Below are 15939 nucleotides of genomic sequence, written 5' to 3'. Positions count from 1 at the left end.
TTCGAAGTCTGTGTCACAATCTGATTGTATGGGTGGTTACCTACATATATATGTGTGTGTGTGTACTGTGCAAAAGTTTTAGGCAGGTATGAAAAAATGCAATGATGTAAAGTAAGAATCCATCCATCCATTTTCCAACCCGCTGAATCTGAACACAGGGTCACGGGGGTCTGCTGGAGCCAATCCCAGCCAACACAGGGCACAAGGCAGGGAACCAATCCTGGGGCAGGGTGCCAACCCACCGCAGGACACACACAAACACACCCACACACCAAGCACACACTAGGGCCAATTTAGAATCGCCAATCCACCTAACCTGCATGTCTGTGGACTGTGGGAGGAAACCGGAGCGCCCGGAGGAAACCCACGCAGACACGGGGAGAACATGCAAACTCCACGCAGGGAGGACCCGGGAAGCGAACCCGGGTCCCCAGGTCTCCCAACTGCGAGGCAGCAGCGCTACCCACTGCGCCACCGTGCCGCCCTAAAGTAAGAATGCGTTCACAAATATAAATTGTAATTGCTTATTTTTTACCAGTTTACAAAATGCAAAGTGAGCTAACAGAAGAAATATATACGACACCTTAAATGTGGCTAGTGACATTTTTTATATATTCTATAATTCTGTAGTAGTCACTGTAGTATTTTGGGCCAGTAACATTAGAGAATCAAGAGACTCCCAGCAAATAAACAAGCTGATTAAGAAAGCACATTCATTTATGGGACTCACCTGCTAGAAGTAGCAGAGAAGGAAAATATAACACAGAGCCTTTCATATCTATCTATCTATCTATCTATCTATCTATCTATCTATCTATCTATCTATCTATCTATCTATCTATCTATCTATCTATCTATCTATGCCCTGTCCAAAACGGAGTATAGATAAACTAAGAAGGAGTCCTGTGAGGTGAATTGAAAAAGAAAAATTGAGCAAATGTCAAGAATGGAGCCGATGTTGCTGGATTCGCGTTCGGGGAGATGTGCTGTGAATTCGCTCCCTTACCGTGTTAACCAACTACAAGTACCAGATTACTTTGTATACAGTTCCTAAACTCCTCTTCTCTGCTTACAGCTATTGGTTGAGCTACAGACTATATGCTAATTACTTATATTGGCCCGCCCAACTAGTGCCAACTCAGCTTTGTCTAAAGTGGAACGAAAGCAGCCAATCTGTATGCACCATGTCTGGACTCCTCCACCGTGATTGGTTCGTGTTGTAAACAGAGACGCGCAGAATGGGAATTGTCAGCCCCAACCCACCCCCTCACAGCAGAAGGGGATGGAATGGAATTGTGGAGATGGAAGGAATTTTGCACAAATGGACTAACTACTTATCGGGTGAGTTTTTCAGTCCTCTCTTTTATTTTGTATCAAACACTTCTGTACTGTGAAAATCGTCTGCTGTCGCGCCTTTGGGTAGAGGTTATAAAAAAAAGAACAAGAAAAAAAGTGTCGCGTGGCATCCATCACCGCCTCTCTTCCTACGGCTTAGTGCCCAAAAAGTTTTTGGTTGTACATCTATAGCGGATTGGTGCGGGAAAGAAATCATAAAACTGTGTTTGTGTGAAGACTGTCTGCATCGTACGGTCGTACCGGACTATGGTGATCTTTCATCGTTGAACAGCACCTGCTAGCTTCATTTTTGATGCCGGTTTGAAACTCCGCAAATACAAATTTATTGACCGATGAGTATTTTAAATACCAGACAAAATGCTTGTAAATGACAAGTTCATAAACATTTTAGTGCAACCGATGTGATTTGTTACGTAACTTTTGCTTGTAAACTGGCTTTTACGCTTCACAGATTCAACATTACGATTGAACTGCTGCTCGCCGTGCATCGTTTCCTAACTTCTTTATTGTTGTACTGTGCACGTATGCAAGGCGATATATTATATAATGTTAGTTCACTGCAGTTCGTCAGTCTAAACTAACAAGCACTAATAAGAATTCCAATGATGCCGTTGAAGAAGATGCGGACATCTTAATAACATTGTATTCCATCCATCCGTCCACCCATCTTCTAAACCGGCTTGACCAGTGTCAGGCGTTTTCCAGTAAAGTTGGGCCCACAAAGTAAACCGCATTTATAAACCGATGTTTTCAAGCGAGTTATATCGATTGATTCAGTGAAACGTATTTATTTATTTAGTATATTTGTCGTCTGACTGGTCAGACTAGCACGGTTTCAAACACCAAACATCCCTTCTACAGGATTTGTCTTTTATTCTTTACTGCGCTTTCATTTAGCTCCCATTACTTCGTACAGCGTTTACACGTTCTCCTCGTATTAAGAGTACGTTTCCCATCAGGTTCTCCCACACCCAATTGATTTCTGATTTCGAATTGGCCCACTGTGGTTGTGTGCGGGATTTATCTTTAGGATCAACATGACGCCCCTATAGTGTGGGGACCCTAATTGGGATTAAGCACATTTGAGAATATTATGTTCTTCCCTGACATTGCATTTCCTATTTAAATCACATATATAGCACACTCATACTGTAGTTGCTCATTACTCGTTTATATGTCTGCTTTATCCTTCCCTTCATTTCCAGTCTTTCTACCTAGGACTGTCATTGCGTTTTGTTATACACATTTATTGGTTATTGCGTTCTTTCCCCATAATATGGGGTGCTTTTTTGAAGATAAAGAAATAAAGTACTGTAACACATAAACAAAATGTACTGTGATATGTGACAATAAATGAATAAATAATAAAATATGAAATGTAAGTATCAGAAATTAAATTTGTAAAAAATGTTTTGTTTCTTGTTACCTTATATTTATTTCTTCATTTATTTATTTCAGTGATACCACATGCAACATGAAATAAGCCTCGAAATGAAAACTGTCACTGTCTCACATCAAAGTTGAGAGGGAGGCCCTAGTGACCAGTGAGTGCTGTTTTCTGATTGGTGAATCCTTCCACAGAGTGGCTGTAGGGGCCTTGCTTGACGTAGGAGTCCTGTGGCTCTTGCACATGCTCAAAGTTATGACACGAGTACCCAGGATTCCTGTGCAAAGCAGCGAGTTTAATTTGTCACTAGGAGTTTGCATCTGATATGTCCGTTGTAAATGTGATACTGTCTGCACTACCAATGATTCACCAATCAAAACACAGTACTCTGTAGAGCCCGCCCTCTCATCCTTGATGAGTGAAAGTGACAGTTTTCATTTCAGAGCTTATTTCAACTTGTGTGTGTATCACTGAAATAATATAAGAAAGATTTAAATAAATATATTAAGAAATAAGCAAAAAAAAAAAATCTATATTTTGTGACACATTAAATTATTTATACTCGCATTCCAGACCTAACCAGAGATTGCAGTCCATCTAGAGACCATGGAGACCAGTGGTGGTTTCCAGAATCCCTTTCTTTCCTTGGCCATCTTTATTTCTGTCCAGATGTCATCAGTCCATCTCTGTACTGGTCCTTCTGTTCGCTGTTCCTAATTTCTTTTTCTTCCAATCATCAATCTGATTAGCCTTTTTCTCCCATCCTGCATATGTGCTCAAAGATAACATTCCAGGTTGTTGTTTGTTTATTGTCACTTTTCACATTTCTTTTATTTATCTGCATATTTATTTATTCATTCATTTGTTCATTTATTTAATTTTGTCTGAAATATTACTCAATATCTCCAGTCCTACTTGCACTCTCTGTTCTCTTTTTTTTCTCTCACTTTCCAGTGTACATTTCACTTTTCCTTCATAATGCTTATTATTCTGTCTGGGACACTTCTTTCTTTCTTTCTTTCTTTCTTTCTTTCTTTCTTTCTTTCTTTCTTTCTTTCTTTCTTTCTTTCTTTCTTTCTTTCTTTTAAGGTGGATTGGTGAATTAAAGAGTCATTTTATGTGTGTCTGTGCATCTGGGAATCCATCCAGTTAGTATGTCTCAGTCATTCCAACAGATGGTGATTTCCACATATTTGTAGTAATAAAATGCATTACATTTGTCATTTCAACAGATGGTGCATCACAAACATTAACACTGCTTTTACAAATTCCTTACCAAAGGTCATATAACAGAGACATAAATGTTGCATTTGTTATTCCAATGAATGGTACATCACAAACACTAACACTCCATTTACGAATCCCATACCAAATGGCATATAACAGAGACGTGTGTTACATTTGTCATTGCAACAGTTGGTGCATCACAAACATCAACGCTGCTTTTACACCTCCCACACCAAATGGTATATAACAGAGACATATGCATTACACATGTCATTTCAACAGATGGTGCATTACAAACATTAACACTTCTTTTACTAATCCCATACCAAATGCATTTAACAGAGACATGTGTGTTACATTTGTCATTTCAACAGATGGTGCTTCCCAAAAATTAACATCAGTTTTACGAATCCCATACCAAATGACACATAACAGAGATACATGTATATGCATTGCAGTTGTTGTTTCAACAGATGGTGCTTCACAAACGCTAACGCCACTTTTATGAATCCGATATCAAATGGCATATTACATGGACATATGCATAGATTTTTTTATTCTACCAGATGGCACATCACATTTGTATTGATGCATTTTATTACTATAAATATTTGTGATGTGCCATGTATTTAAATAACAAATGCAATTCATTTTATTACTACATGCATTACAAAACACATTCCAATAGGTGACACATTGTAAATGTTAACTCTGTGGTCTACATGGATTATTTTGATTTCAATCACTCTTAGACAGGTAGCACAGCTAATTTCCAGTATAAACTGTAAGATTCCAAATTAAATAATGAAATATAAAACACGCAGACTTTGTACATATATACATACAGTTGGTGAATTTTGAAAGTGTTATATGCAAATAATATTAAAGGGTTGAAATAAATGAAAGTACTTAGAGACTCAAAGCCTTACAATAATGTTTTGCCTGAATATTTTTTATTCTCCCAATGTATTACTATAATGAGCAAATTCAATTTTAAACTTTGTAAAGTTAGGCATTTTCTTGGACTGTTGACATTTATGAATGTGCTTAGTACTAGGGTGTTGTACTGTGTTAGCCATTATGGATGTAATGAGAAGTCAAGGAAAGTGACACCTTTTATTGGCTAACTAAAGAGATTACAATATGCAAGCTTTCGAGGTAATATCTTGCCTGAAGAAAGGGCTTGATTTGCCTCGAAAGCTTGCATATTGTAATCTCTTTAGTTAGCCAATAAAAGGTGTAATTTTCCTTGACTTCTCATTACATTTATAAATGTGGAATTTATCATAAATAAGGAATACATTTAGGACATTCCACTCCTAATTTTCCAAATTCACATTATGAAAGACCGATACAGAATTTCTTTGTCCTTTAAGGTAATTTCAACACCTGTAGTCAGTCCTTTGTAAATAAAGGTTCAAGATCACACATCCAAAAAGTAGTCAACAATAACTCTTCACCTCAGAGTTACAAAATCCTCAAATTAAATCAACCGCCGTTTTCAACCTCACTATCATGCAGGGTAAATGCAATGAATAACTTTGAAAGAAATCTTGTGGATTTTATTGGTAATAGCATACCTCCTGCAGATAGTACAGCATGTGCTTCCTGCCCTTGAATATCTTCAAACGGAGAAAGTCAAAAACCTTTAGCTGAAGCAGGAGTTGTGCATACTGTATCTGGCAAATGTATCTAAGATACTTCTTGTTTCAATTGTTTGTGTTATATTTTAATACCATCCAGCATTAGATTTGAATTAGTATTTAGCTTTAAATCCACAATGACATTTTGTAATAATTCAATGAGCCCAGAAGTCCTGTTGTCAAATACAGCTGCATATTCTTTAACTGATTTTGTAAGTCTGTAAAAATCCTAAAGAAAGATGTAAATCGCTGTTATTATGAAGTAACAAGGGGGCTCCGCCCCCTGCTCGCTTCGTTCGCCTACCCCCGGCGTTGGGTATCCTGAAATTCATTAGTCTAGCTCGTTTGTTTTGGAGCCGTGCCCGCTTTCCCCGTGGCATTTCAGACGCGCATTGTAGGTGCCTGTGTTCATCGATTTTATCCAGGCGGGCTCGTGTTTGTATATCCGTCATTCGAGCTCGTTCGTTTTGAACCCGTGCCTGCTTTGCTTCCGCAGTTTCAGACGCGTGTTGTAGGCGCCTGCGTTCATTGATCTTATCCAGGTGGGCTCGTGTTTGTATTGTTGAGCTGTATTGTGTTTGAATTTGGTGTAAAGCATTCAGCGGTTTGTACAATCCCAAGCAGCACATTATTCCTAACTTCACTCCGCAGTAGTGCCACTCACAATATGGCGGTGACGCCTGCACCTTCCGTACTATGTCGGGTTTCACTATGCTGTGTAGGCTCCTTTGCCTTTCTTACTTTCCCGCGCCTTCCGTACTATCTTTGTGGGCCTCCGTAGCCTCTTCCGTTTGAATCCAGGCTGCAGCGCAGAATCCTCTTCTGTGTGTGGCTGTGTCATTAGTCGTTAGCTATGGGCGCATTGTTGCTTCATTTCTCATTCACGTCAGTTGAGCTCTTTCGTTTTTGGGCCGTGACTCCTTCGTGCGCGGTGGATACGACTTCGCTTGCGGTTTATGAGACGTGCGCTGTAGGCGCCTGCGCAGTACGTCTCCTGCATCCATCGCTGTGTACCTGGGTCCATGCCAACCAGTTTACCATTCTCGGTTAGTAATATGGATTGTGTGTGACGCCCCTTCACCACATCTGCCAGGGGGACAAGGGTGGAAAGCCTAGTATCTCCCCCTGGACGCTTAGATGGCAGCATCTCTGGGTTGCAGCGTTGCCTCTGACTCCCCCAGGGCTTCATGGGGGTTGGAGTTCTGTGCAGCTCTGTGGGGTTCCGCAGGCGCCACCAGGGGGTGCTGCAACAGGAGCGGCTGGCCCCTTTTGGGCACTGGTTTCGCCTTACCTGGAAGTGCAGGCGGATGTCAGGCACTTCCGGGTACCTGATAAAAGGGGGCCAGTGACCACCACTCAGTGGCCAGAGTCGGGTGGAAGGAGGACAAAGCTGAGGAGGAGTGGTGGTGAAAGAGAGAGGAGTGTGGTGACTCAGTGATTAGTGCTTGGGACTGTGTTGTGGCTGGAGGGATTACAGGGAAGATGTGCCCTCCAGCTGAAGAAAAATAAAAGTCTTTTTATTTTATACGTGCCTCCTGTGTCAAGTCTGTGCCGGGTCGGGCTCAATATAGTGCCTTTCTTACATGTGTTACCAATACAATGTCATTTTTAAACCAGTTGTTCTTCTCATTTCTGTTTCCATTTCCTGTCTTTCTCGCTCATGTAACCTTTTCTCCTGTTTTTTCTAACATGTTAATTTCAGCTTTCTCTATTGTGGCGCCTCCATTTCATGAATATTATTCTTTTTTTTTCCTTCATCCTCAACCCCTACCCCCTTTCACTTGCAGGATGGCAACCTCGCTATTTTGTCCTGGATGGTGCCATCCTGTCCTACTACGACTCGCAAGACGACGTTGGTAAAGGCAGCAAAGGGAGCATTAAAATGGCAGTGTGCGAGATCAAAGGTGAGTATTTCTGGTCCCGTTTGCTTCTTTCTTTTCTCTCCCCAGGTGGTTTCTTCACCAGAGAGCAGACACTTTATTCCTCAACCCTCTTGAGGTGCCACCACCTTTTGCTCCTTTCACGCTTGCAGCGCGGGTCCCGTTTGGCTCTGATAAGATCCCGTGTGTTCACAGGTATCGCCTGTGTGACTCCACCCTTCGGGTTCTTTTATGACCGACTTGCAGTTTATCTCCTTATCACTCGTCTCTGCCTTTGCGTCAGGGCATTTCCAAGGCAACGGCAGCCCATACCTGACCAGCTCCCATAACCCCTGAGGCACGAAAGCCAGAAATTTCTCTCCTGCTGTCTTTGGAATGTGGACAGACAGAAGCAGAAAGTCAGTAGAGCCAGTTGGAGTTCGTGGGCCTCACCTGGCGACGGGTGAGCAATGCAGTGCATTCTTCTTTCAGCCTGGCTGAACGGGATGCCATTGTCTAATGATCCAACTCCCTCAGATTTACGCAGACAGCTATGTTTAAAAATAATTACGCCTTGTGCTATTTTTCTTGTTAGACAGGGAAGATTCAACCTGTTTTTCAGTTTGCTAGCTGGCGTTCTTCCAAGTCCCATTCAGTACAGATCACACGGAAGATACTGTACATTTGGTTGGTGGCATAGAATTACATAACAGGGTGGAAACGCTCGAAATCTTGGAAAACCACAGAGGCTCAATTGGTTACATTTCTTTTGTTTCTCGTCCTATTGGAGCACAGGAAGGTGAAGTGACTTACGCCTGGTCACACAGAGTCAGTATCCCACAATTTTAGGGCTTGAAGTCGGTCAGTCTGTCATTGGCCAACCCGCTATATCCTAACACAGGGTCACGGGGGTCTGCTGGAGCCAATCCCAGACAACACAGGGTGCAAGGCAGGAACAAACCTCGGGCAGGGTGCCAGCCCACTGCAGGACACACACACCCACACACCAAGCACACACACCAGGGACAATTTAGGATTGCCAGTCCACCTAACCTGCATGTCTTTGGACTGTGGGAGGAAACCGGAACACCTGGAGGAAACCCATGCAGACACGGGGAGAACATGCAAACTCCACGCAGGGAGGACTTGAAGTCCGAAGACTTAATTACTTCACTACAAACTCCCCCGCCCCCAAAAAAAATAAGTACAGAGTCGGCCATTGTTTATTCTCACGGTTTGAGATCAACGTCTTCTGTTAATGAGATTTTCTGCAGACGGCAGCTCTCTACTGGTCATTCGGAAGTTGGTAGTGGATGTGTTGTATGCCTCAATATGAAAAAACACTTAGTATAGCACACCAGGAATAGACTCAGTCGCTTTCTTCTGCAATCACTCATGTGTCAAATTAAAATTTCAAATATTGCAAAATAAAAATATTGATATTAAAAAAATAGATATTAAAGTTACATCAAAATAGCAACTAGGGAGTGTTCTAAGAAGGTCACATCACTGACCCAGACAACCTGACTACAGACCGACATTGTATGGTAAAAGTCATCAGAAACTTCAAAAGACTTTGTTGGACAGTTATCTTATTCAAAGATCTTGACCAGACATTGTTCTTCCCTGTTGTTAAATGAATCTTAGCCTGAAGAGGTCTATTAATTTTTTACATTTAGATAGATAGATAGATAGATAGATAGACAGACAGATAGATAGATAGATAGATAGATAGATAGATAGATAGATAGATAGATAGATAGATAGATAGATAGATAGATAGATAGATAGATAGATAGATAGATAGATAGATAGATAGATAGATAGATAGATAGATAGATAGATACTTTATTAATCTCAAGGGGAAATTCACATACTCCAGCAGCAGCATACCAACAAAGAACAATACCAAATTAAAGATTGATAACAATGCAGGTATACTGACAGACAATAACTTTGTATAATTTTAACGTTTACCCCCCCGGGTGGAATTGAAGAGTCGCATAGTGTGGGGGAGGAACGATCTCCTCAGTCTGTCAGTGGAGCAGGACGGTGACAGCAGTCTGTCGCTGAAGCTGCTCTTCTGTCTGGAGATGATCCTGTTCAGTAGATGCAGTGGATTCTCCATAATTGATAGGAGTCTGCTTAGCACCCGCCGCTCTGCCACAGATGTCAAACTGTCCAGCTCCGTGCCTACAATAAAGCCTGCCTTCCTCACCAGTTTGTCCAGGCATGAGGCGTCCTTCTTCTTAATGCTGCCTCCCCAGCACACCACTGCGTAGAAGAGGGTGCTCGCTACAACCGTCTGATAGAACATCTGCAGCATCTTATTACAGATGTTGACGGAGCCTTCTAAGGAAGTATAGCCGGTTCTGTCCTCTCTTACACAGACCATCAGTATTGGCAGTCCAGTCCAATTTATCATCCATCAGCACTCCCAGGTATTTATAGGTCTGTACCCTCTGCACACAGTCACCTCTGATGATCACGGGGTCCATGAGGGGTCTGGTCCTCCTAAAATCCACCACCAGCTCCTTGGTTTTGCTGGTGTTCAGGTGTAGGTGGTTTGAGTCGCACCATTTAACAAAGTCCTTGATTAGGTTCCTATACTCCTCCTCCTGCCCAGTCCTGATGCAGCCCACGATAGCAGTGTCGTCAGCGAACTTTTGCACATGGCAGGACTCCGAGTTGTATTGGAAGTCCGATGTATATAGGCTGAACAGGACCGGAGAAAGTACAGTCCCCTGCGGCGCTCCTGTGTTGCTGACCACAATGATATATTTAAGATGTCTCACTTAAAGATTTACCAATATTGTTACTTGTCCTGGTGTCTATATAAACACAGGGAACTCCAGTTACCTGAAGAAGGGGCCCGAGTTGCCTCGAAAGCTTGCAGATTGTAATTTTTTTAGTTAGCCCATAAAAGGTGTCATTGTGCTTGACTTCTCACTACTTTGGAGCCTACATTTTTAATGTAGACTATCTAACTCGTTTATTTTAATTGTATATAAGATGAAATACCCCACACTTTAACTTAAAGATATTTACAACTATGGGTCACAACCCAAAATAGGTCATGGGGTATTGCCTTTTGGGTCACTCAGGGTCGAGAGTGGTTTGCGATGGGTTGCTGTGGTTAGTTTAAGCCAGGGGTCCTCAATCACAGTTCTGGAGGGCCGCAGTGGCTGCAGGTTTTTGTTCTAACCTGGTTACTTAATTAGAAAGCAATTCTTGCCAGTAATTTAATTTCATGGCTTGTTAGTGCTTTAACTCTGCTATGTCAGGTGATTCTCTTATCCTAGATTTTCTTCCCGTTTCTAAGGATATCATCCAAATGATTTGTAGTACTAGGGTGTTGTACCGTGTTAGCCATTATGAATGTTGAGAAAAGCCAAGCAGAATGACACCTTTTATTGGCTAACTAAAAGATTACAATATGCAAGCTTTCGAGGCAACTCAGGCCCCTTCTTCAGGTAAGATGTAACATCCAAATGATTTGAAGGCTAAAATGGAGGAATAATTCTCAGTCCTTCACCTTTTTCTCTTCACTTTCCTTCCAAGTATTTAATTAAACCCAATAGTTCCTGATCAATATGCACAAGTGTAAATGGTAACAAGCTAAATAGAGAAATGTTGGTCTCTTTTGTCATTTGTATGTTATTGCTAATTAAAAACAAAGAATACCACTCCTTAAGACTAAAATAAGCAATAAGGGTTCAAAATCTTAACAAGCGAGACAACTAAAGTGAAGCAGAAGTTTTACTCGAGCAATACGTGCTTCTTATTAAGCACTTGGGTTGAAACAAAAAGCCTGCAGCCACTGCGGCCCTCCAGGACCGTGACTGAGGACCCCTGGTTTAAGCACTCAACATCGCTCTGCTGATTGACAGTTGGTGCCAGTTGTCCAAGGGGGTCCTCCCCATGCTATGTACTGTATGTTGGTGCCAGTTCCCCAAGGGGGATAGTCCCCTTCACTATGACTGTTGGTGCTCAAAGGGGACTCCCCCTACCCCCCCTTTTTTTTCTCAAAACCGACTAAGAAGGGCAAGATTGAGTCGTGAGAAGAAAAAGTTTAAGAAACACGACCATAGGAACCCCACCAATCACAAGGCAAGTTAAAAAAAAAAAAATCTACGGTATCATTGCAACAATAACAGAGAAAAGAATAAATAATATCAACAGCACGCTGCTAAATAGAGGATAATTTTGGGATATTGGAAATCAGAATATCATCTAACACTCCTGTATATCAATAGGTATTTGGTCTGTCATATACAGAAACCAATCCCCAGCATGCAATAGAAAATGTTACATTACATTACATTTGTCACAAAACGTCAAATTTCTTTCAGCGTTGGACAGGGGTCAGCATGGTCACTCTGAGCAGTCTGTTTGCTATACTGCCCCATAAGCAGCAGGCCGTGATGCACTGCGTGTCCTCACACTTCTCTCTCTCTCTCTCTAATGGCCAGCCTGACGTTTTCAGCAATTTGTGCTCCAGTAGCCCTTCTGTGGAATTGGACCAGACAGGCTAGCCTTTGCTCTCCATGCACATCCATGAAACATGGCTGCCTGGTCCTGGTTGTTGTTTTATACTTGTCATTAATTTAGACCACTTTGCAGAAGAGCTGTTTCCACTTTTTCCTGTCAAAAAAGCCAAATGAAATCCACTGAGATTCAATGTTGTGAAACAATGAAACAGTAAAACGTCCAAGGGGGTGAATATTTTTTTATATGTGAAGGCTCCGTCCATCGTTGTATCTGACCCCCTGTAAACATTTAATTACGAGTTTTTCCAGTTTCTTTGTTGTTTCCGCTCTCCCAGGCTCCTTTTCATATGCGTACTGGGGACGTCCCACAGGGTCAGCCTTTTAGCAAGTTGTGTCACAGAGTGTGTCATCTGTCCTCTTCCGTGACTCCTCAAGTCTTCCATCTTCTGGGCCTTTCTGCTCTTTCTTTTTTCACTTTCCCACAAGCCACAGAGTTGGCCTTAGCCTATTGTTGGAAAGCCCCTGATTTTCAGTCACTCACTTTTTGGTTGATTTAATGAGAGTTATCTGCCAGCAATTCTTTTCAGACATTTGCCACATGAAGATTGCAAATTGAACTTGTATGCAGAAGGCAAAAAAGCAAAACCCCAATCATGTACTTAAATGTTTTTGTATTTCTTTTTCCTTTGTAATTCTGTTAATCTGATGTTTATTATGCATTGTGGATGCTGGCCCGGACACAGACTGGTGGACACCGATGGTTCACCCAACACATGTTTATTATACATATTTACAACAATAAAGTGCACACGCAACCCCAAAACTCCCCCAAAGTCCAGGCCTCACAATGCCTTTGCCTCTTCAGGCCCGCCTCCACTCCTCTCCACCAAGACTTCGTCTTCTACACTCCCGACTCAAGCCATCGAATGGAGGGAGGCGGCCCCTTTTTTAATACACACCCGGACGTGCTCCAGGTACCTCCCGATTAGCTTCCGCCAGCACTCCCCAGTGTGGCGGAAGTACCAGCTGCACACCCGGAAGCACTCCAGGTCTCCCCGGTCTTCTTCCCCCCAGCACTTCCGGGTGTGGCGGAAGTGCTGAGGATCAGGGCTTCACAGGCATTGGGGTGCCCCCTGGCGGTGACCACGGGCCCCTATAGGGTTGAGCTACTAAGCTCTGTTCCCGTGGTCCCCAAAGCCACCGGGGCGGTCACCCCCTCGTGGTCTGGAGGAGGCGTAAACCCTCCTCTGGTCCTCCTGGGCGCCCTGGCTGGGTGCCACCCCCAGCCACTCACCACAGCATACACTTTCAAATCAAGTTTTTTGAGCAAAAGCTATTTATAGTAAGCTTTACTTAGTACTGGTTTTGTTGTATCAAAAACTTGCTATTTTAATTACATTTTAAATATGTACAAATATTAAATGTGTGTTACTTTTGTAAACATTCATTTTCAAATGGAACTCCAATTAAACTCTGAATCCTTTATATATATATATATTGTAGCAGATAAGCCCTCGATCCACCTCTCGGACACTCAGGTACCACTTCAGACAAGCTGTAAAAGCACAAGACTCTTTTATTGTACTCTTGTACAGTGCACCAAGCACCCACCACTCCACACTACTCATAAATTCTCAATAATACAATCACAAATCTCTCCTCCTCGCCCAGTCACTTCGCCACCCTACCTCCCAGCTCAGCTAAGTGTCTGGGCTTTCCCACAGTCCTTTTATACACCCTGACCCGGAGGTGTTCCTGTCCAACAGTCCACAGTTCCTTATTCCTTCCGGGTCAGGGTAAACAGTCCTTTTCTTCAACCCGGGAGCACGTCGTTCCTTCCTGTCACGTGACCGTGACGTACTCCCGGGTTATAGGGCACATAAGAGTCCACGAGCCCCCCTACAGCGACTCCCGGTGACCCCCAAGGTATCCAGCAGGGCTGGGTATAAACACTACATGGTCCATGAGGCCCTGCTGGAACTCGGGGCATGTCCATGCTGTTGGAAGAGCTCCTCCTGGCGGTGCGAGGTGCGATCCAAAAGTTCCCAGAATGCATTTATTTAAAAGCATACACACCAAATAACAATTAATGGTGAACAGTTCCTTCAAAATAGTCACCCGCTGAGTTGATACACCAATCCCAGCGAGATTTCAACCATTCGAAGCACCTCTGGAAGTCGTTTTTTGTCAGTGTGTTCAAGACGTCGGTTGTTACCGCTTGGATCTCCTCCACCGTCTCAAATCTGCATCCCTTGAGCCTCGTCTTCATCTTAGGAAATAAAAAAAAATCAGACAGCGCTAAATCAAGTGAGTACGGAGGGTGGGGAATGGCAGTAAACTTTGTAGAAGCCAAAAATTCGCGCACAGTCAGAGATGTGTGAGCTGGTGCATTGTTGTGATGCAAAAGAAATGACTTGTTAGCCCACATCTGAGGACGTGTTCGGCGAATTCGATTTCGCAAATGCCTTAAAACATCCCTGTAGAATGCTTGTTGCAACATTTCATGGCTTTCCCAGTTTAAAACAGAATTTAACACACACTCTTTACTCTTTCAAATCACTCATTTTCATGAACAACCCTTCACAGACACAACCGAAGTTTAAACGAGAACTGCGACTTGAAAAACAACTGCGCTGACGTTATAATGCGTGATAACAGCTCTCAAGGACAACTTGAACTGCTATCTAGCGGCGATTGATATAACCAAACCCTTCTGGCTGCAGAATAAATGCATTCTGGGAACTTTTGGATCGCACCTCGTATAAATATATAATAAGCCATGTTAAAGGTAAATTGGGGTCAACAATTGTTCTGTGTGTATGTGTGTGGCAGTGCCTTCCCTTCTGACTCCTCTAGATCTTGCAGCTTTTCTCCACATTTTCTTGTTTACATGGGGCTTTGGGATGTGTTGGGTGGGCCTGGAGGGATGGGTGTTCTTCCTTTATAATGAACATTAGAACACAGCTATACCCGTCGTCCCCTCCAGTGGACCACACGGTATCAGCTACAATCTCGACACGTCTCATTGATATTGCAATCTGGATGATGCAAAACCATGTCCAGCTCAACCTTGCAAAGACAGACCTTCTTTTTATCCCAGCTTATCCATCTATTCGGCACCCCATCTCTGTTCAGCTTGGTTCATTATCACCAACACCTGCCAAGTTGGTATGCAACCTTGGGGTGGTGAGAGATGATTAGCAACATGAGCCTTGAAGGACCGCTGTAGTTTCCAAGTCTTGCAGATTCACTCTGTACAATATCCACAAGATCAGACCATATCTGAGAGAGTATGCAGCACAACTCCTGGTCTGGTCTCTGATCGTATCACGGCTGAACTACTGCAACTGTCTGCAGCCAACAGTCCCTGTATGTGTCACCGGGCCACTGCAGATGATTCAATATGCAGCAGCAGGTCTGGTGTTCAACCTGCCAAAGATGAAAAATGTCAGTCCTCTTTTCAGGTCACCACATTGGCTTCCTGTAGCAGCACACATTAAGTTTAAATCCTTGAAGGTGGTCTACAGAGTGGTCAGTAGGTCAGCACCTATATATAATATATATATATATATATATATATATATATATATATATATATATATATATATATATATATATATATATATATATATATATATATATATATGGAGACACTTCTGAGGTTCTCTGCTCCTTCTCAACCACTCAGGTCTGCTGATGAAAGCTGTCTAGTGATGCCACCTCTGTGTGATATCAAATCTCAGTCCAGACTCTGTTCTTGTTTAGTTTCTTGGCAGGTGGAACATGAGAACAATCTGGACGAGAGCAGGCCATTCAGCCCAACAAAGCTCACCAGTTCTATCCACTTAATTCTTCTAAAAAACCATCAAGTTGAGTTCTGAAAGTCCCTAAAGTGCTCCTTGTGATGATGCGTGTTCTCTCCAGGCTCCCAACATCCTTATGGGAGCCCTGAACCCAACACCGTCAGTAATGTCACC

General features: G+C 42.6%; 1 protein-coding gene across 1 annotated transcript in view; it reads left to right on the top strand.

The window, feature by feature from the left end:
• The first annotated feature begins 1179 nt into the window (after window positions 1-1179).
• LOC114649081 (pleckstrin homology domain-containing family A member 3-like) overlaps window positions 1180-15939 on the top strand; it is a 40203-nt gene continuing 25443 nt past the window's right edge. The window contains exons 1-2 of the mRNA XM_051924371.1: window positions 1180-1341; window positions 7401-7517. Of these exons, the coding sequence (XP_051780331.1) occupies window positions 1239-1341; window positions 7401-7517 (220 nt within the window). The 5' untranslated portion in view covers window positions 1180-1238. The remainder of the gene's footprint in view (window positions 1342-7400; window positions 7518-15939) is intronic.

The sequence above is a fragment of the Erpetoichthys calabaricus genome, chromosome 3, assembly GCF_900747795.2.
Source record: "Erpetoichthys calabaricus chromosome 3, fErpCal1.3, whole genome shotgun sequence".
Lineage (NCBI taxonomy): Eukaryota > Metazoa > Chordata > Cladistia > Polypteriformes > Polypteridae > Erpetoichthys > Erpetoichthys calabaricus.
Note: the sequence above shows the minus strand (reverse complement) of the source record. Positions and strands in the feature narration are given on the sequence as shown.